At 44.4% G+C, this 21,689-nt stretch overlaps 1 protein-coding gene across 1 annotated transcript in view; it reads left to right on the top strand.

Moving 5' to 3' along the window:
* The window catches only part of LOC139406520 (CUGBP Elav-like family member 5), a 372,414-nt gene that overhangs the window by 306,795 nt on the left and 43,930 nt on the right, over positions 1-21,689 (top strand). The window contains exons 4-5 of the mRNA XM_071149184.1: positions 7,123-7,251; positions 10,478-10,557. Of these exons, the coding sequence (XP_071005285.1) occupies positions 7,123-7,251; positions 10,478-10,557 (209 nt within the window). The remainder of the gene's footprint in view (positions 1-7,122; positions 7,252-10,477; positions 10,558-21,689) is intronic.

The raw sequence follows: 21,689 nt of genomic DNA, 5'->3' as shown, positions 1-21,689 counted from the left end.
GTGTGTGTGTGTGTGTGTGTGTGTGTGTGTGTATGGTGTTTGTGTCTTTGGAGCATGAGTGTGCCTGTGCATCCATGCACCTGTGTGTGTGTGGTGGCGTATGGGTGTACATGCGCCTGTGTGTGTGTGGTGGCGTATGGGTGTACATGCACCTGTGTGTGTGGTAGCGTATGGGTGTACATGCACCTGTGTGTGTGGTAGCGTATGGGTGTACATGCACCTGTGTGTGTGGTAGCGTATGGGTGTACATGCACCTGTGTGTGTGGTAGCGTATGGGTGTACATGCACCTGTGTGTGTGTGGTAGCGTATGGGTGTACATGCACCTGTGTGTGTGGTAGCGTATGGGTGTACATGCGCCTGTGTGTGTGTGGTAGCGTATGGGTGTACATGCACCTGTGTGTGTGGTAGCGTATGGGTGTACATGCGCCTGTGTGTGTGGTAGCGTATGGGTGTACATGCGCCTGTGTGTTTTCATGCTCCCGCCTCTGTGTGTGTGGTAGCGTATGGGTGTACATGCGCCTGTGTGTGTGTGGTAGCGTATGGGTGTACATGCGCCTGTGTGTGTGGTAGCGTATGGGTGTACATGTGCCTGTGTGTGTGGTAGCGTATGGGTGTACATGCGCCTGTGTGTGTGGTAGCGTATGGGTGTACATGCGCCTGTGTGTGTGGTAGCGTATGGGTGTACATGCGCCTGTGTGTGTGGTAGCGTATGGGTGTACATGCGCCTGTGTGTGTGGTAGCGTATGGGTGTACATGCACCTGTTTGTGTGGTAGCGTATGGGTGTACATGCGCCTGTGTGTGTGGTAGCGTATGGGTGTACATGCGCCTGTGTGTGTGGTAGCGTATGGGTGTACATGCACCTGTGTGTGTGGTAGCGTATGGGTGTACATGCGCCTGTGTGTTTTCATGCTCCCGCCTCTGTGTGTGTTGGTGTAAATGGTTTAGCTGTGTTAAAGTGGTTGGGGGACTGTGTGTTTTAGTTTGCTCAGTAAAAGGAGCCAGTGTTAAAGCACTGAGGCCAAATCCTCCCAGAGGACTGTTTGGACCCTGCAAGCACTGCTCCTCGTCATTTACACTGATGGTTTATATAGACCACTGGCTGCCACACTACAGTACCAACGAGCAGCCTTGACATTAACATGATGAAACTTTGACGCAAACCCAAGCTTGCTGGTCCCGTTATAGTCTAAAAAGGAAAAATAAGTGTCATATTTGAATGTAATTTTCGACAGGGATTGTGTTTCAGTTATACAATGGAGAACAATCGGTTTGGGTAGTATTGTGTTAATGTATTATTATGTATCATTCTTTCTGTTTCCATGTATCAGATTCTCAATTGTGTGCAATTGAGTATATTGTCATTATTGCCAATAGCATATGTTTTTTACATGGTTTGGTTAATGCCTCAAAGACAACGGCAGATAATTTGCCACTAATTTAAAGTAGAGCATTGACAAACAAACAAATAACATACAAAACTTTTGATAGACAGAAACTCCACAGAACTGGGTTAAGGTAGCAAACAGTACACGGTGGCAGGAGTTCTCTCAGATGTTGTTCCAGCACTGTGACACAATATGTTGTCGCCCACCCATCCCTCCCTCACTATGCGACAAACACAACACAGAGGACATAAAAGAGTCATTATTCTGGAGTTCATTCAACACAGCAACGGTGCCAAGCCTGGGCCCAGACCCTCCACTCTCCTCTGGTACCCACTGCCCCTAAACACCCCGGCGGGGTGGCAGGCAGGCAGGCATAGAGGAACACAGGTCCAACCCAGAGAGACCTAGCCTCCACCATGGCATCCAGCCCAGCCTGCCTGCCTGCCTCATTAATGCAAACACAGCTCTAGATTCAAATATGTAATACTTTGGATTAAATACCACTGGCTAAGGACTACAATCTCTGAGGGTTAATTCATTAATTATATTCGGTCTGTTTTTTTATGGTTGAACACATGCTGACACTGTTATTGTGTGGCATCCTTGCTGAACAACTACAATGGGTGTGGAAGAAATGGTGTTCGGTATTCCAACCGCAAATGTTGTGATTCTCTACGGCTTGACGGGAAAGTGTGATAAAATACAGTGGAGCCTATCTTAACCCCACTCCCCTATCTCTTATCTGCTTCCCCAAATGAGAAAACCTGGATGGTTTCTCAGGGCCCACTTTCTGGCTGGATGGGCTCTCATTTGTTTTAATATATTTATCCATTCATTATTGTTCCTTTTTATTGGGCGGCTAATAATGTGAATAATTTGTCCTTATCTGTGTGGCTGACAGGCGAATTTACACTCCAACTCAGCAGGTAGATAGAGGAATGACTCCACTCCAACACTCCCTCCTCCTCTCTTCTCCCTCCTCTCCCTCCTCTCCTCCTCTCCAAACTCCAATGAAACATGACTGACAGGCCGCTGTATAAGTAGTTGTCATAGCAACCAACCCATTACTCTGACAATAGCTTTCTCTGTAACACATACTCTCTCTCCACTCTTCTTTCTTTCTTTCTTTCTTTCTTTCTTTCTTTCTTTCTTTCTTTCTTTCTTTCTCTATCTCTCTCTCGCTCTCTCGCTCTCTCTCTCTCTCTCTCTCTCTCTCTCTCTCTCTTTATTTCTCTCTCATTCTCTCTCCCTCTCCCTCTCTCTCTCCCTCTCTCTCTCTCTCTCTCTCTCTCTTTATTTCTCTCTCTCTCTCTCTCCCTCTCCCTCTCCTCTCTTTCATCCATCCTGGCTTATTGAAGGGCTGCAGGTTCTTATGCAAGCCGACACATCGGCCCGGGCACTTTTACAATCCCCCTCGTGAGGGCTTTCTCCTGGAGCCTGCAGCAGTGCCAAAACCCTGAAACTCATCCAATTGCTATTCACTGGAAGTGTTCTTATGCATTTCACTGTCAAACCCCCAAGCAGCTAGAGCCCCAGGAATGTAATCAGCCGACACACTGTAATAAGTCTCCAACACGGTAGACCTGACTGCAGAATTGCTCATGTATGCAAGATGGGAACCTTAAAACTTTCACAGCTACAGAAAATCAAAGTAAAAAATACTGTATCTGACTGTAGCATGATTCATGTTTGCTAGTTTTATACATTTATAAGTGATTGTAATGCGATGTCAGTGTCGTAAATAAATCATTGGATTATAATTACGAGATTAAAAGATACTTTGCAGATAAAGCATTTTTTATTTGATTTCAAATTTATATGAAAATACACCTATTGCTAAAAATTCTCAGATGGCCCCAGGAACCTTCAGGATATAGAACCAGGCAGAACATTCACCATTCATTCTTCATTCTTCCATGCTTTCATTTCCAAAGGATTTATTCCAAACAAACCGCTGCTTCTCAACTCAGGCCAGATTGAACACGATGGGTGTATCTTTCAGGACAGAGTTCTTGGTAGTTAGGAGGAGCTGTTGCTATAACAGTCACAGGCAGATTCATGTGCTGCGTCTAAATGACCTTAACAATAGTAAACTAATTGTGATTCTATGTGATGCAAATTTCTATATTTTTCAAACAAAATGTATCTCCTACCAATTAGGCAGAGGTGTGTTCATATAGTGCGAGTATAAAGTGCTTTTAGACAGTATTCATACATGTTGACATATTCCACATTGTATTGTGTTACAGATGTGTGGAGTACAGAGATGAGGTAGTCATAAAGAAATCATGTTAGACACTATTATTGCACATAGAGTGAGTCCATGCAACTTATTATGTGGCTTGTTAAGCAAGTGTTTGACCCTGAACTGATGTAGGCTTGCCATAACAAAGGGGTTGAATACTTACTGACTCAAGACATTTCAGCTTTTCATTTTTTAAAATTCATTTGTAAAAGAAATCGACAAACATAATTCCAGTTTGGCATTATGGGATACTGTGTGTATGCCAGTGACAAACACATCTCAAGTTAATAATTGTTTAATTCAGGCTATAACACAACAACATGTGGAAAAAGTCAAGGGGTGTGAAAACTTTCTGAAGGCACTATATGAGCTGTGTTGGTGTAGTGTCACTATATGAGCTGTGTTGGTGTAGTGTCACTATATGAGCTGTGTTGGTGTAGTGTCACTATATGAGCTGTGTTGGTGTTGTGTCACTGAATGAGCTGTGTTTGTGAAGTGTCACTATATGAGCTGTGTTGGTGTTGTGTCACTGAATGAGCTGTGTTTGTGAAGTGTCACTATATGAGCTGTGTTGGTGTAGTATTAGGCTAAAGTACATGGATTGCAGGTAATTCTGGTCTCAGCTGTGTTCATGGTCATGTGGACGACCAGTTCAGTTGTTAAAAACAACAGCCATAACAGTTATTTGTGGAGTGGCAGTAATCAGTAGCTGTGTTCACTCTGTGAGAGACAGCACTAATCCACAAAGCTGCATTAACAGCCAGTCGATACTGTTAAAAAAGTCCTGAGCAGTGGGACATGCATCTTACTGGACTGGCTGAGGAGATCTTTTGAATAGCAACAATAGAACTCCCTCTTATTCAATGATTTAAGAACAGTATCTCAGAGGGGGTCATCATCGATCTGGGCTCCCCCTAAAGGGGTGACTAATTTATACGTGTGTGACAGCTTGAGGGTGCACTGGTATGTGTGTGTGTTTGTGTGCTGTTTTGGTGTTTATGTTGCGTGTGGGTGTGTTGTGTGTTGTGTGCGTACATGTGAGTTCGTAGTCTACTGTAGATCCACTAAATGATCCTCGCTGTGTGTTGTAGCTAGATGAGTATCAAGTCCCAAGGTGCTGTTTTACTCCAGAGTAGCACAATAATGGCTTGAGAAATAGGTCTCTAAGATGATGTATTTTCATGCATTGTTAGCTTGTTTTCAAAGCACACTCACTTAGGAGAGGAGCATGCTCTCTATTTCTCAGCAGGAGCTGAAGAACTTGTGTTACACTGCCCTCTAGATACAGCAGCACTGGAGACATCTGTATCCCATCACATGACTTACGCCTGTCTTTCAACCTCCACATCAGGCCAATCCAGTGGCATTTCTGATGGAATACAGTGAAAAGCTAACAGCCCAGAATGGGACTCCAATTTGGCCTTTTGTTGCCGTCTGTAACCAACCAATGTTACACACGCATCTGATCTGATATATGGGTCTATTCCTGATGTGCTCCTAGTCCCAAAAATATTATTCCATTCAGCTCTAGGTAATTTGCCATTGAGCAGTCTATCAGCGATGGGACAGTTTCAATGTCGTATTTTGAGGCGTGCCACAGGAGTTCTGTTCATGACTTGAATGGCATAGTACGGAACATATGAAATTCATATAGGTCAGCTGCATACATTAATCCTGCCTTGTCACATTCCCATCATCCATAGAGGGGACAATGCTGTAGGAGTTATGTTCCTGGAAGGGCGCCATGGAGGAGAGGGCAAAGGCGTATGTCTGTGTGTGTACATGCACACTTGTGCATGTGCACGAGTCTGAAGGAGTGGGTGCAAAGAATTGAATCCCCCTCAAACCCACCCCACCTCCACATTCATATTCCGCCCAAACAACAGGAAGAAGCGTCTTGGCCTTTTATTTTCCAGTTCAGGGCTTTCTCTTTTGAAGATAAATGCTCTCCAATCCACCATGACAGGTGTCACATTGGATCGCTTCCATTTTGATACATACCCTCTGATCCTGCCACTAACAATAAAGAGTGTCACGAGGGCCGCTCCTCCCTTGACAGTGCCATGACACTGGTGATTATTTTAAAGGTGCATCATTGGTCATGCTGAGTCAGGGTGCTGGCCGGCGCTCTGTCTGTGGCAGGGTGGCAGCGACCGGTGCGGCTGCATGGGACTAGGCTGGATGCTGGAGGAGGAATATGGATATCAGTAGGTCCTGCCTGGGTCAGGTCACGCCACAGCACAATAACAGACAGTCTCTCTCTCTCACGGTCTCTCACGGTCTCTCATAGCCGCAGAGGTCACCCTGACATACCACATTACCACAGACTGGGAATGATGTTGAACTCCAAAGCCCAGAGCCTGGCCCTGGATTCCTCTTCTGCTTGTGTTTGCCTTTGTTACATAGGTGCACTCAAAGTTATAGAAAATCTGTAAAGGGGAGGTTGGTAGTAGTGTTTCTGCCAGTGGGATTTAGTGAGCAAAGCATTAATCATATGAGCAGAACAACAGTAAACATAGCATGTCAGGTCAAGGTAAAGAGAAAGTCCCCCTGCATTTAACAGGACTCAATAGTACAGCGTACCATATTGAAAAGTCAGCATTATTCACCTTCTCTGTGCCGGAGAGACGTGCCATTGTTCATTGAAGAGCTCTGGAATATTATTTCTGTGGTGATACACTGAAAACACTGGATCAGCAGCAATTAAACATATAGTCTGAGGCAGAGGGAGAGAGGGAGATTGACAAATAACAAATAGCCTGTATTCAGTAAAATTGAAGGTCAGCAGTATAGGAGGCAGAAGCAGACATATCCATATAGTGGACTGCCTGGAGCTCCTGGTGTATCTGAAGGACCATACACAGCTGTTTCATCAGCCTGCTGCTTCTTCCCATTCCCCCAAGGTAGGGGCATGGCCGCGCTCTGATAGAACCCAAGGCCTTCCCAGGGCTCAAATATGTGAGCAAACCCAATTATCGTTGAAATTAAAATGAGCAGACTTGGCACAGGAACAATACACTGTGACTCAACTCACAGAGCTAAATGGAGCAGACAAATACATTGCCCTATGTTCATATACCGGCCACTGAGCACAGTGAGCAGAGCCTACATTGGTATACAGATGTAGGTTCTTAAATAGATCACTCTTTTGCTGACAGTTTTCCTGCATAGCAGCAGGAAAGGCAAACTTTTAGTATTTGAGTTTTAAAAAGGCTTCAACAGTTTGTAATTTCCACTTTGAAACTTGATTTTCCCTAACGAAAAATAAATCAACCCCTACAAAAATGGCCATTAATTATAATCCACATAATATTTCACATTTCCTGTTGCTGCAGGATTATTTTCCTGCTGTATCAAACTGGCTCAAATTAAGATCCTACATCGGTATAGCTAAGGCAATATGACATTATGGTTGCAATACTCATTTAGACTGGTCACATTGAGAGGTCAGTTTTATTTAACCTTTAATTTGCTTTTCTCTTTGTTTCAGAAGACAGGAAGCTGTTTGTGGGGATGCTGAACAAACAACAGACTGAGGAGGATGTGTACCGCCTCTTTGAGCCCTACGGAGTCATCGAGGAGTGCACCGTCCTAAGAGGTCCTGACGGAAACAGCAAAGGTAGGAATCAATTATATACTGTACCTCAGATATTATCTAGGTCACTGTCTATTCGACAGTTAGTTTCAGCTGAGAAATCACAGATTCATAATGGGCATTATTTATTTTAGTAGTAAAAAAACACTCAAAGTAAACAGGTTTCTTTATAGGAGCCATCATGGCTTGTATTATGCTCAGAATGGTCTTCCAGGTTATGTAGGCCTGTAAGGGAAACATTCCCATAGATGAACAATAAGAAGGCCTAACTGATGCACTGTATTGTAGCAGGGTCGTTCCACCAATTCATTGCCTTTTGAGAAGTATTTCACTTCATATTAACATTCTGTCACAAAGAGCACATGTTCATCTACATAAAAAAACATGTTTTCCCATCTCAAGAGGTTGAATAAAAAAATAAGTCCCTAATTAGTGGCAAATAAAGTTACAGGGTTGACCGTAACAGGGTTGACGTAACAGGGTTGACGATTTCATCTTAATTCAGCCATAAATCCCCTTGCCGCAGGGGTAATGGACATATGTTGTGTGTAACAGAAAGTGGTAATTAAATGCAAGCTTCACAAAAAATGTGAAATTGTTAAAACATGTCTAGCCTGCCAATCTATGGGTAACAGGGTTGACCGTAACAGGGTTGACCGTAACAGGGTTGACGTGTTATGCTCGGCCCACTCAGTTTTACATCACAAAACACAAAAGAAAATTGCCAAAAATAGTAGAATCATGTTTCTACTATTAGATGTTCAATGTTCCTTTTTTATTTTTTTTATAAGGAATAGTTTCACAATAATAAGACGAGAGTTAAGTTCACATAACAGGGTTGACTTTAAAATTACATGACATAAATAATCATCCTCAGAATTGACTTTGTCAAAACAACAAAATAACTAGAGCTTTACATGGGACTAGGCTGGATGCTGATGGTGAAAACTTTGAGAAATGTTGGAGTTAAGATCTTCCTAGAAGTTTACAGAGGGTTTACAGAGGGTTTACAGAGGGGACATGTTAACATCTTCCTAGAAGTTTACAGAGGGTGCAGGAGGGGACATGTTAACATCTTCCTAGAAGTTTACAGAGGGTTTACAGAGGGTGCAGGAGGGGACATGTTAACATCTTCCTAGAAGTTTACAGAGGGTTTACAGAGGGTGCACGAGGGGACATGTTAACATCTTCCTAGAAGTTTACAGAGAGTGCACGAGGGGACATGTTAAAATCTTCCTAGAAGTTTACAGAGGGTGCACGAGGGGACATGTTAACATCTTCCTAGAAGTTTACAGAGGGTGCACGAGGGGACATGTTAACATCTTCCTAGAAGTTTACAGAGGGTTTACAGAGGGTGCACGAGGGGACATGTTAACATCTTCCTAGAAGTTTACCGAGGGTTTACAGAGGTTGCACGAGGGGACATGTTAACATCTTCCTAGAAGTTTACAGAGGGTGCACGAAGGGACATGTTAACATCTTCCTAGAAGTTTACAGAGGGTGCACGAGGGGACATGTTAAAATCTTCCTAGAAGTTTACAGAGGGTGCACGAAGGGACATGTTAACATCTTCCTAGAAGTTTACAGAGGGTGCACGAGGGGACATGTTAAAATCTTCCTAGAAGTTTACAGAGGGTGCACGAGGGGACATGTTAACATCTTCCTAGAAGTTTACAGAGGGTGCACGAGGGGACATGTTAACATCTTGCTAGAAGTTTACAGAGGGTTTACAGAGGGTTTACACAGGGTTTACAGATGGTGCACGAGGGGACATGTTAAAAGGCAGAATTTTGTCACTTTAGCAAGTCTTTATTCATAAGAAAATCGCAATTCTCCATGAGGTCTATAAGGGCATCTCATTTAATATAACATGCTTTTAAAATTCTATATTATTGAACAATTACTACTTAAAACATCAAAGGGATGGAATAGGCACTATTTTCATTGAACGACCCAGGCCCCATGGTCTATCAACCAAGGCAACTGGCACACAGTCTAGTAGAAAGCAATACCTTCTGACATGCAGTAAATAGCAGTGGGAGCCCTGCTTTTTCATGTCTCTGAAACATAGTCCCATGCCAGTGCTTATGAAAATTGTTGTGGAATGTTGTGGAGGTTGAGGTCCTGGCATTCTGACTCGACAGTCGTACAAAAGTAAAGAGGGAATGGCGGATGTCATAACAATTGCGTTGTTCTTTGCGAGACACTGGGGCAAGTACATTCTTTTAAAAAATAACCCTTTGAAGTACCCTTGTTGGTTCCAGGTAGAACCCTTTTGGTTCCAATTAGAACCGTTTTGGGTTCCATGAGGAACCCATTCCACAGAGGGTTCTACATGGAACCCAAAATGGTTCTACCTGGAACCTAAAAGTGTTTTACCTAGAACCAAAAAGGGTTCTCCTATGGGGACAGCCGAAGAACCCTTTTGGAAACCTTTTTTAAGAGTGTAGGAGAGGTAAGATTTAGTCCCCGCTATACTCTGTTTGGGTAATGTGAATGAACATCAGTGTCATATAAGTCAGATAATGCAATCCTTTACAAAAACAAAGATTTACAGATATTTATGGATACCTGTCTGTCAACTAACCATTAACTGTCAACTAAGTTACATACATATTTATTTATACAGTATATTATCAGGCTCAATTATTTTGTCCAGAGGTAAACAGGAGAAGAGCGTTTGATAAGACCACACTTAAAGATGCAGTAATTCTCTAGGTTTACCCCCTGGGTTCCTTCGCTGCAGGTCCTGATCCAACCGGCATTAGTCCCTTCAACATGTTTAGCTTCTTTCCAGGAACTGTAGACTAATGCATAATGACGACTTAAGACAATATGTATTTCACTGGGTCTGTATTTAATATGCACAGACAGGCATGTGGTGCTAAATAGCATGCTTTTCTGCTTCATCAGTGCAATCTGTACAAGAGCCTGCAGCTTGAGCAGCCTGGGGAGGAGCAGCCTGCTGTGCAATGGGAGTCTCTCTGTGCCTCCGTGAAATGTTTTGACGCGCTTCTCTTCACAGTGTTTAATAAAGGCACCCTGCTTTTTATTCACTTCCTGTGTGTATGTGTGTGTGTGCGTGCGTGTTTGTGCGTGCCGGCACCCTGCCTCTTTCTCCCTCCCTGTGTGTGTGTGTGTGTGTGTGTGTGTGTGTGTGTGTGTGTGTGTGTGTGTGTGTGTGTGTGTGTGTGTGTGTGTGTGTGTGTGTGTGTGTGTGTGTGTGTGTGTGTCTGTGTGTGTTTTTCAGGCTGTGCCTTTGTAAAGTTCTCCACACACGCGGAGGCCCAGTCTGCAATCAGTGCCCTCCATGGCAGCCAGACCATGCCAGTAAGTACACCTCCTGCCTTCCTTCCACACAACCACATACAACATTCACGACACGAACAAACAACAATGGCAACTTTACATTAGATTCTACTGATCAACCTCCAGTTTTTATTGACCGACACAACGTGCAACTGTCCTCATAAATATTCCAGCTTCAACAAGCAAACAGCAAACCTACTGTCACGCTCATCATAATGATTGGACCAAGGTGCAGCGTGGTAGGCGTACATTATCCTTTAATAAATGAACACCGAACAAAAACAACAAACTACCAAACTAAACGTGACGCTACTGGTGTGCACACAGGCAACTATCTGTAGACAATATCCCACAAAGCACAATGAGGAAATGGCTGCCTAAATATGATCCCCAATCAGAGACAACGATAAACAGCTGTCTCTGATTGGGAACCATACCAGGCCAACATAAACCATGAATCACCTAGATGACCCACCCTAGTCACTATCACGCCCCAACTATCAGAGAATAAACAGCTCTCTATGGTCAGGGCGTGAGACCTTCTTTAGAATGAAAGGGATTGGTAGTTTTTGCGTGTCTAATTATAGAAAAATGATTGAACATTCATTTTCATCTCATGGAATGATAATGGGTTGAGCTATCGGTGAAAAATGTTTTGCCATGTTTCCGTTAGACCCTTTAACTAAGCTGTGTCTCAATATATTTCATTTGTGATTGTCATGAATAGGAATATTTTCTAGGAAGATTTATTTCCGTTGCGTTATGCTAATTAGTGTCAGGCGATGATTACGCTCCCGGATCCGGGTTTGAGAGTCACAATGAACAAATACAGTAATCCTAGCAGTCTGTAGTGCTGCTAGGTGTGGTTATTATTTGTTGGTGGCCGGTGGTTAGGGAAGCCCCTCTAAACCATTGATGCATAGAAACAAAGGGCACTTACTGTGCACTCTAAAGCTGCATTATAGTTATTCTGCGCGCTACGTATTATTCAGTGGGCTGAAGTACACTCAGCCTATACACTCTCTTTGTTGGAGAAACTCCAGGCATGGAGGAGCAGGAGCCTGAACTCTCCCTCTTTCATCATTGCGGCATTAGACCACGTGGTTTTATTATTTACTGTATGGGGGCACAACACGTGGATAAAGACAGCGCCGCGCTAGCTGACTTGGTCATTCCTTTTGGTGCAAACCTTGAGGTCATAAGTGCAAATGACTCGGGGACGTGAGGATAGGCTGGAGATAGGTTGGAGATCATCTGGAGATAGGCTGGAGATAATCTGGAGATAGGTTGGAGATAATCTGGAGATAGGCTGGAGATAGGCTGGACCTCGTGTGCTCTCTGATCTGTGGTATTGGACAGCCACATTGTTTTTCCTTCTCCTCTACTGTATATCTCTGCCTCTCTCCCCTCACTCTTCTCTCTTTCCCGGCCTCCCGGGATAATAGGCAATAGACTTGTTTACTCCACGTTTCACTACATCGGCTGCTGAATGATTAATTTGTGTATGAGCAGCGGGAGGGGCGTGCGGGTGGGAGATAGGAAGAACAGAGGAAGGGATGAAGGAGAGATGGAAAAGCGAGTGAGGAGGAAAATGGACAGGATTTATCCCCTCCTGGTCGGCTAAATTGATTATAGAAATCTTCTCAGCATCTCATCTCCTGTGTCAGAGGTTTGGATGGGCGTGTGTTGGCCCGGGTCGCTCCGTCTCGCCAGGATTACACAGACAGACAGACAGACAGACAGTGCACCATTAGGCCTTGAGCTGGGCTTGGGATACTCAGAGGACAGTCCTGAATTATCCTACCTGACTACATCTGCATGAACAGCACTGCATTGAGAATGGAACTTCCGGCGCCGACAGAGATGGCCGCCTCGCTTCGCGTTCCTAGGAAACTATGCAGTTTTTTGTTTTTTTACGTGTTATTTCTTACATTAGTACCCCAGGTCATCTTAGGTTTCATTACATACAGTCGAGAAGAACTACTGAATATAAGATCAGCATCAACTCACCATCAGTACGACCAAGAATATGTTTTTCGCGACGCGGATCCTGTGTTCTGCCTTACAAACAGGACAACGGAGTGGATCCTATGCAGCGACCCAAAAAAACGACTCCGAAAGAGAGGGAAACGAGGCGGTCTTCTGGTCAGACTCCGGAGACGGGCACAGCGCGCACCACTCCCTAGCATTCTTCTTGCCAATGTCCAGTCTCTTGACAACAAGGTTGATGAAATCCGAGCAAGGGTAGCATTCCAGAGGGACATCAGAGACTGTAACGTTCTTTGCTTCACGGAAACGTGGCTTACTGGAGAGACGCAATCCGAAGCGGTGCAGCCAACAGGTTTCTCCACGCATCGCGCAGACAGGAAAAAACATCTTTCTGGTAAAAAGAGGGGCGGGGGCGTATGCCTTATGACTAACGTGACATGGTGCGATGAAAGAAACATACAGGAACTCAAATCCTTCTGTTCACCTGATTTAGAATTCCTCACAATCAAATGTAGACCGCATTATCTACCAAGAGAATTCTCTTCGATTATAATCACAGCCGTATATATCCCCCCCCAAGCAGACACATCGATGGCTCTGAACGAACTTTATTTAACTCTCTGCAAACTGGAAACAATTTATCCGGAGGCTGCATTCATTGTAGCTGGGGATTTTAACAAGGCTAATCTGAAAACAAGACTCCCCAAATTTTATCAGCATATCGATTGCGCAACCAGGGGAGGAAAGACCTTGGACCATTGTTACTCTAACTTCCGCGACGCATATAAGGCCCTGCCCCGCCCCCCTTTCGGAAAAGCCGACCACGACTCCATTTTGTTGATCCCTGCCTACAGACAGAAACTAAAACAAGAGGCTCCCACGCTGAGGTCTGTCCAACGCTGGTCCGACCAAGCTGACTCCACACTCCAAGACTGCTTCCATCACGTGGACTGGGAGATGTTTCGTATTGCGTCAGATAACAACATTGACGAATACGCTGATTCGGTGTGCGAGTTCATTAGAACGTGCGTTGAAGATGTCGTTCCCATAGCAACGATTAAAACATTCCCTAACCAGAAACCGTGGATTGATGGCAGCATTCGTGTGAAACTGAAAGCGCGAACCACTGCTTTTAATCAGGGCAAGGTGTCTGGTAACATGACCGAATACAAACAGTGCAGCTATTCCCTCCGCAAGGCTATCAAACAAGCTAAGCGCCAGTACAGAGACAAAGTAGAATCTCAATTCAACGGCTCAGACACAAGAGGCATGTGGCAGGGTCTACAGTCAATCACGGACTACAGGAAGAAACCCAGCCCAGTCACGGACCAGGATGTCTTGCTCCCAGGCAGACTAAATAACTTTTTTGCCCGCTTTGAGGACAATACAGTGCCACTGACACGGCCTGCAACGAAAACATGCGGTCTCTCCTTCACTGCAGCCGAGGTGAGTAAGACATTTAAACGTGTTAACCCTCGCAAGGCTGCAGGCCCAGATGGCATCCCCAGCCGCGCCCTCAGAGCATGCGCAGACCAGCTGGCCGGTGTGTTTACGGACATATTCAATCAATCCCTATACCAGTCTGCTGTTCCCACATGCTTCAAGAGGGCCACCATTGTTCCTGTTCCCAAGAAAGCTAAGGTAACTGAGCTAAATGACTACCGCCCCGTAGCACTCACATCCGTCATCATGAAGTGCTTTGAGAGACTAGTCAAGGACCATATCACCTCCACCCTACCTGACACCCTAGACCCACTCCAATTTGCTTACCGCCCAAATAGGTCCACAGACGATGCAATCTCAACCACACTGCACACTGCCCTAACCCATCTGGACAAGAGGAATACCTATGTGAGAATGCTGTTCATCGACTACAGCTCGGCATTCAACACCATAGTACCCTCCAAGCTCGTCATCAAGCTCGAGACCCTGGGTCTCGACCCCGCCCTGTGCAACTGGGTACTGGACTTCCTGACGGGCCGCCCCCAGGTGGTGAGGGTAGGCAACAACATCTCCTCCCCGCTGATCCTCAACACTGGGGCCCCACAAGGTTGCGTTCTGAGCCCTCTCCTGTACTCCCTGTTCACCCACGACTGCGTGGCCACGCACGCCTCCAACTCAATCATCAAGTTTGCGGACGACACAACAGTGGTAGGCTTGATTACCAACAACGATGAGACGGCCTACAGGGAGGAGGTGAGGGCCCTCGGAGTGTGGTGTCAGGAAAACAACCTCACACTCAACGTCAACAAAACTAAGGAGATGATTGTGGACTTCAGGAAACAGCAGAGGGAACACCCCCCTATCCACATCGATGGAACAGTAGTGGAGAGGGTAGCAAGTTTTAAGTTCCTCGGCATACACATCACAGACAAACTGAATTGGTCCACTCACACAGACAGCATCGTGAAGAAGGCGCAGCAGCGCCTCTTCAACCTCAGGAGGCTGAAGAAATTCGGCTTGTCACCAAAAGCACTCACAAACTTCTACAGATGCACAATCGAGAGCATCCTGGCGGGCTGTATCACCGCCTGGTATGGCAACTGCACCGCCCTCAACCGTAAGGCTCTCCAGAGGGTAGTGAGGTCTGCACAACGCATCACCGGGGGCAAACTACCTGCCCTCCAGGACACCTACACCACCCGATGTCACAGGAAGGCCATAAAGATCATCAAGGACATCAACCACCCGAGCCACTGCCTGTTCACCCCGCTATCATCCAGAAGGCGAGGTCAGTACAGGTGCATCAAAGCTGGGACCGAGAGACTGAAAAACAGCTTCTATCTCAAGGCCATCAGACTGTTAAACAGCCACCACTAACACTGAGTGGCTGCTGCCAACACACTGACACTGACTCAACTCCAGCCACTTTAATAATGGGAATTGATGGGAAATGATGTAAATATATCACTAGCCACTTTAAACAATGCTACCTTATATAAATGTTACTTACCCTACATTATTCATCTCATACGCATACGTTTATACTGTACTCTATATCATCGACGGTATCCTTATGTAATACATGTATCACTAGCCACTTTATACTATACTATGCCACTTTGTTTACATACTCATCTCATTTGTACATACTGTACCCGATACCATCTACTGTATCTTGCCTATGCTGCTCTGTACCATCACTCATTCATATATCCTTATGTACATATTCTTTATCCCCTTACACTGTGTACAAGACAGTAGTTTTGGAATTGTTAGTTAGATTACTTGTTATTACTGCATTGTCGGAACTAGAAGCACAAGCATTTCGCTACACTCGCATTAACATCTGCTAACCATGTGTATGTGACAAATAAAATTTGATTTGATTTGATTTGAACAGCATCGTTACAGGACTTCTAACAGTACATCTATACAGTGTCTTCCAGGCGGTAATTATGAACTATTCCATGCAATGAATGACCCTGTTCTCTCTTTTCAAAATACTCCACATCTAGGGTCTATTTAAATTAATTTTAAATGTTATAACAAATGAATACCAACTATGTCAAACACAAAATAATAGGTGTGCAGCATATACAAGCTATTCCAAAGGCAGAAGTGATCAGTCTAGGAAAGGAGATGGCTATGAATAATTTCTACCCGAGAGCCTAGCTGAATGTAAACACTATAACGAACAGCAGCAGTTTCTTAACAGATAAGCAGCAGATCCCCCAAGCATTGCAGAACACGCACACGCAAGCACACAACCATGCACACACACACACACACACACACACACACACACACACACACACACACACATGCTTGTGCACTGACAGGTCCACACGGGCAAATGTACACACACGCACACTCTCTCTCTCCTCTCTGTCACATCCTCATACAGCCATCAGCCAGGGTCAAAGGCTCACTGACTGATCTTATTTTCCAGCTCGGAGGACTTGAGCTGAATACATTTGCGTTTTTCATGTTGGGGGGTGTAAGTGTGTGTCTATGTATATGTGTGTGAGAGGGATCTGAGTGAGTACATGTGTGTGGATATGACGTTCAGAGATTGTGTGATTGCATGTGGTCTCTTGTGAATGTGTGTGTGTATGTTAATGAGCGTGTGTATGTGTGTGTTACTGTTTGAGCATATGAATGTGAGAGGGAATGTGTCTATAGGTGGATGTCTCTATCCCTAAGTGTGTATCTGTGTGCATGAGTGTATTAGTCTATCCATCTATATGTATGTGTTTGTAAGTGTGTGTAAATGTATGAAAGTGTGTGTGAGTGTGTCAGAAGCAGGAGTGGAATGGGGTTGTGGGAGGTGATGACAGGTCAGATGTGAGACCCTGACAGGCTCTCCCTTCCATTCCACGCACGCATGCCCCTGCCCCGGGGCTCAGAAGACCTCACATGGCTCAAGACGTCGCACAATTAAACATTTAAATGCTGGAGCTATAAAGCAAATTGCTGGGATTCAGGATGAAGGTGTCTGGGGGAATGTCCCGGGACATAATAACAGGTTCAGGACCAGAGAACCCGGTTATTCTCCATTTGAGCTTAGGAAAGGATTGGTTAGACAACTATAGACTGTGATGGACACACTGTGGCTATCTGACAGTGGAGGCTTCTGATGGGGAGGACGGCTCATAATAATGGCCCGGACCGGAGCAAATGGAATGGCATCAAACACCTGGACACCATGTGTTTGATGTATTTGATACCATTCCCCTCATTCCGCTCCAGTCAATTCCATGACTCTGTTCTCCCAATTACGATGCCACCAACCTCCTGTGCTATCTGCCAGACAGGGAGATACGCTGAGAGGAGATAGTCAAAGCCCGCAGCTGAGTGTGATCTCGCTTTCATTAGTTTATTCACACCATAGAATAAGAGCCAGTGTCAGGGTAATAAAATGACTAGTTTAATGTTAGTAAGTTACTTCACATGGATGAGATATCTATGTTCCTCACATTAAACAATTGCTTAATATTTATTTTTCCTAGTGTCACTTCCCAAGCAATTGACATTCTAATCAGAGCCTAATGGATTACACTAATTTGTTATTTTACTAACCAAGCAATAAACACACAGTGTGCCTTAATTCCTTCTCAGTGGTTACTTAGTGCAGAGTAATGGGATTCAGGCTATCATAATGATCATTTAAACATGAAACAGAACAATAGAACGTTTAATAATGAACTCACTAAACTACTTCCTGTCAATAGCGGCTGTGTATTCCTGTTTGAGACAGTTGAGTAGGAACTAGGAACCTTTGTTCTAGTTACTAAGCCATCGTGTGACTAAACCAAAGAGACAGGGACACCGCTACAGGACTCGCCATGTGACACTTGAGTCCGTTACAGGTTGCAGCTGCTTATGTAAGATGACGACATGCACAGGATAATTCAACCTTATTACCTTATTCTGAAGTTTTGCACAGAGACGGAGGTGCAACGTTAAAGCAACTTTGCAGCTTTATGTGGACCATTCACACGAGGAGTGTGCTGTGTGTGCAGCCTGGAAAGGAACCAATTGGACCCTGGCTGCAAAGGGAGCACTCATAAAGACAGACGACTTTTCATTGAATCTCAGTCCTTTTTCTCCTCTAAGAACAGCTGCCTGTGTTATTCCCACAGTTTTACTCCCTTTTCCCGAACCCGCTCTAGATGCTCTGAGCCGGTGGGGGTTCAGCCTCACACTTGGAAGCTTAACATTTAATGAGACTTTTACTTCATAGTTTATCCACCTCACTGCTTTGTACTGTGGCGAGAGAGAGATTCTGCACCGTGATATCTTGACAGGCCCAATGAAAAAGATTGGGTAGATAAACAAACATGGGAATGGACATGGAAGTAGCAGGCCACTCTAACATGACATCTAAAGAGAAGGGCTTTTGTGATGACTGAAATAAAGACCTCTCCACAGAGAGGAGAGACAGGGGGTTAGTGAAGCATCACCAGGACATGTTTAACCTCTTCACCTTTCGTATTAGAGGCTGAGAGTGTGGCGCAGTGGCACGATGGCTGCTAATAAACCCACTGTAAGTCTCCCAGGGACTCTGAAGCTCCTGGAGTTCATGTAGCAGTCTAAAGGTGCCGAGGCTCTGCCGGAGCTATGGGTTCATACAGAATCCACCCTGATCAATACAACATATTTGGGAGAGCCAACAGCAGGGCAGAGACACAGACTGATAGGATAGAAGAGTACAGAAAAGGAGACAGACTAGGATCTGCATTGACATTGCACTCACACACTCAATCCACAATTAACCACACTTCCATAAGTGAGCACACTCCAGACGGCAGGACAGGAAGAAAGCTGGGGCTGCAGCATCCTCCCTCTGCCTAGCTCTCAGACAACTTAATACTATCAGATTATATATTCCAACTCTCCCCAAGAACCTGGGAGCCTCCTCAGCAGGAGAAGAAGCAAACCAGCTCGGCCTTTTAATAGCTTTTTTAGTGCTGTGGAGTAAAATCTTCACTGTTTACCACTGCTGCACATTCCTGTATTCCAGTGCTGCATCCCTGCTCCCAGACTCGCATATAGTTATACCCCATAATAATGTTAATGGGACAGATAGTAAAACCGGGACAGACACAAAACAAGGCCCTTCTACCGGTATGACTGGGATGTGTAACCTTGTACTGACTCTCACGACAGAGTATGGACTGTGGGTCTGGAGAGGAGATGAGATGAGGGGGAGGATGAGTGTGTGTCCTCTATTACAGTGTTGTTTTACCCTCACCCTACTATCTAGGAGTGCTTGCTCTTCATTGTTTAGTCATACAGTGCACTTAATGAGCAGGGGCCTAATGTGGTGCCGGTGGCGAGGAGAGGAGAGGCAGGCAACTTTGTGAGGCTGTGCACTTATGGCTAGCCAGCCGTCAGGGGAGAGGGGATGCTGAAAGAGACAGGGCTGAATGTAGAGAGAGAGGGGGAAGAGAAGAAAAACATCTATATTCATCTTCCACTCCACTGACGATCTTTTAGCATCTCTGGCAACCTGCAAATCTCGCCTACATAAGCAGAGCCCAGCCTCGAGCCAGATTGTTGAGCGTGAAAATTAAATGTGATTGACACATTCTCAACCCCCTCAATAGTGAATTCAGAGAGAGAGAGAGAGAGAGAGCGATTTTTTTTAAGTACCTTTATTGGCCCAATTGTTCCATCATTAAAAGCACAAACACTACTTCATTTTAACAATCCTAGAAAGTTAGAACCAAGCCTCTTTCCCTGTCCACTGTACATAGAACCCCCATGACACCCCACACCCCTACAAAGTTCCCCAGACGGTTCATCAACCACCTATCAAATCAAATCAGACTTTATTTGCCACATGAGCCGAATACAACAAGTGTAGACTTTACCGTGAAATGCTTACTGACAAGCCACTAACCAACAGTGCAGTTCAAGAAGAAGAAAATATTTAAGAAGAAGAAGAAGAATAACGAGGCCATTGTCGTGTCTTTGGCTATGCCGGATTAAGTGTTAAGACATGCTATTCTATACAATAATTTATCTGTAATTAATATTACCTGATTAAGCTAATCATCTAGATAATTAACTAGAAAGTCGGGGCACCACGAAATAATGTTTACAGAGTTGTTATCTTCCGAATAAGCTCTTAAAGACCTGGTTATCTTTTACCTCAATAGCAGTCAATATTTAATCGTCACCTGATTCAGTCTCATCTGAAAGTTGTACATTCTTGGTTATCTTCATGAACCCTGGCTAACAAGTTGAATCAGCAATATAAAACTGGGTTTAATTATTTATTTACTAAATACCTAACTAATCACACAGAATTGCATACACAGAATGAATCATACATTGATTACAAATGATTTCATAAAGGAAAATGACCCTAGCGGACGGAACAGATATATGGGCTGGTTACACAAAGAGAGGGGTTTGGGTTTGAGTGAAAGAGTGGGAAGACTGAGGAACAAAGGGAGAAACTATGCTGTCGTAAATACAGTATCTTATGCATTCTAAATTACCGGCCATTTGAAAAAGGAGAATGCAATAAATATTTACTCTGAGCTGCGCTTCGGTAGATGGGGTGGTCCTCTGAAGAATATCTGTTGGTAGAACGGATACTTGGTAGTACCGTCGTCGTGTGGTAGAACAAATACTCTGTCCGTCCTCTCCTAGCCCACGTCTACAGTTGCTGCGCTAATGCGACGGCTAGGAGGTATCACTTCTTTAGTGAATAAGAGTTAAAAGTTCATACCAAGTTGCCATACTTTAAGCTCATGCTATAGTCTGGCTGGTATATTCGAAATTCATCCTTCTCACATTGAAATTTGATGCTAATTTTGTTAGGTTCTCTAAGGTTGGCTTAGTTCTGTAGGTGGTCTTTGTCCTTTCAATGTGGTGACCTCAAGTCCACACGTCCTTGGAACAGCTTATTATCTGAGCCCTTTTAACGTAGGACTGTCGCCCTAACGTCCTCGGAACAGAAAGTTACATTTTCGTCAAGGGGTTTATATAGTGGTGAAAGAAGGGCGTGTTTCATAGTTTATAACCCTATGTCTGTTCACTTGGGCGGGGCCTCTGAGTGAGCAGACTGGTGTTCTCCTGACAAACCGTTCTCTCATTAAGAAGCTAAAAAATTACATTTAATCTTTTCACAAATAGTTTCATATTTAAACATTTAAATTGCACAACAATTCCATGTGAATCAGATAACAAGAATGTGTAGATTTTCCAAGATACAGTTTATGTCGTCCTCTCATCAGTAATCATGTCTCAGACGTCAACTGAACTGACATCATATTCATTAAGTATCAACGCATATTTTCAGCTGGTTGGATTACCGAAATATGGTTCTGTTCCCATCTTTTGATGTCACCAAACTCTCTCTCAATGTTAACCAAGGGATTTTCAATAGTCACATTGGTAGAGTAGAGAAAGGAAAAAGGGGAAAGGTATTTATTGGGGTCATAAACTTCCCCCACTCAGGCCAACGTCATGACACTATATACAGGAGGCAACGGTACAGGCTAGTTGAGATAATCTGTACTTGTAGGTGGGGGGGGGGGGGTTCAATGTAAATTGTCCGGTGCCGAATTTTATGAATTGTTTAATGCAGTCTTATGGCTTGGGGTAGAAGCTGTTGAGGAGCCTTTTGGTCCTTGACTTGACGCTCCTGTACCGCTTGCCGTGCGGTAGCAGAGAAAACAACTTGGGTGACCGGAGTCTCTGACAAT

Source organism: Oncorhynchus clarkii, chromosome 4 (genome assembly GCF_045791955.1).
Source record: "Oncorhynchus clarkii lewisi isolate Uvic-CL-2024 chromosome 4, UVic_Ocla_1.0, whole genome shotgun sequence".
NCBI lineage: Eukaryota > Metazoa > Chordata > Actinopteri > Salmoniformes > Salmonidae > Oncorhynchus > Oncorhynchus clarkii.
The sequence above is the reverse complement of the archived record's forward strand: the minus strand, read 5'-3'. Positions and strand labels throughout refer to the sequence as shown.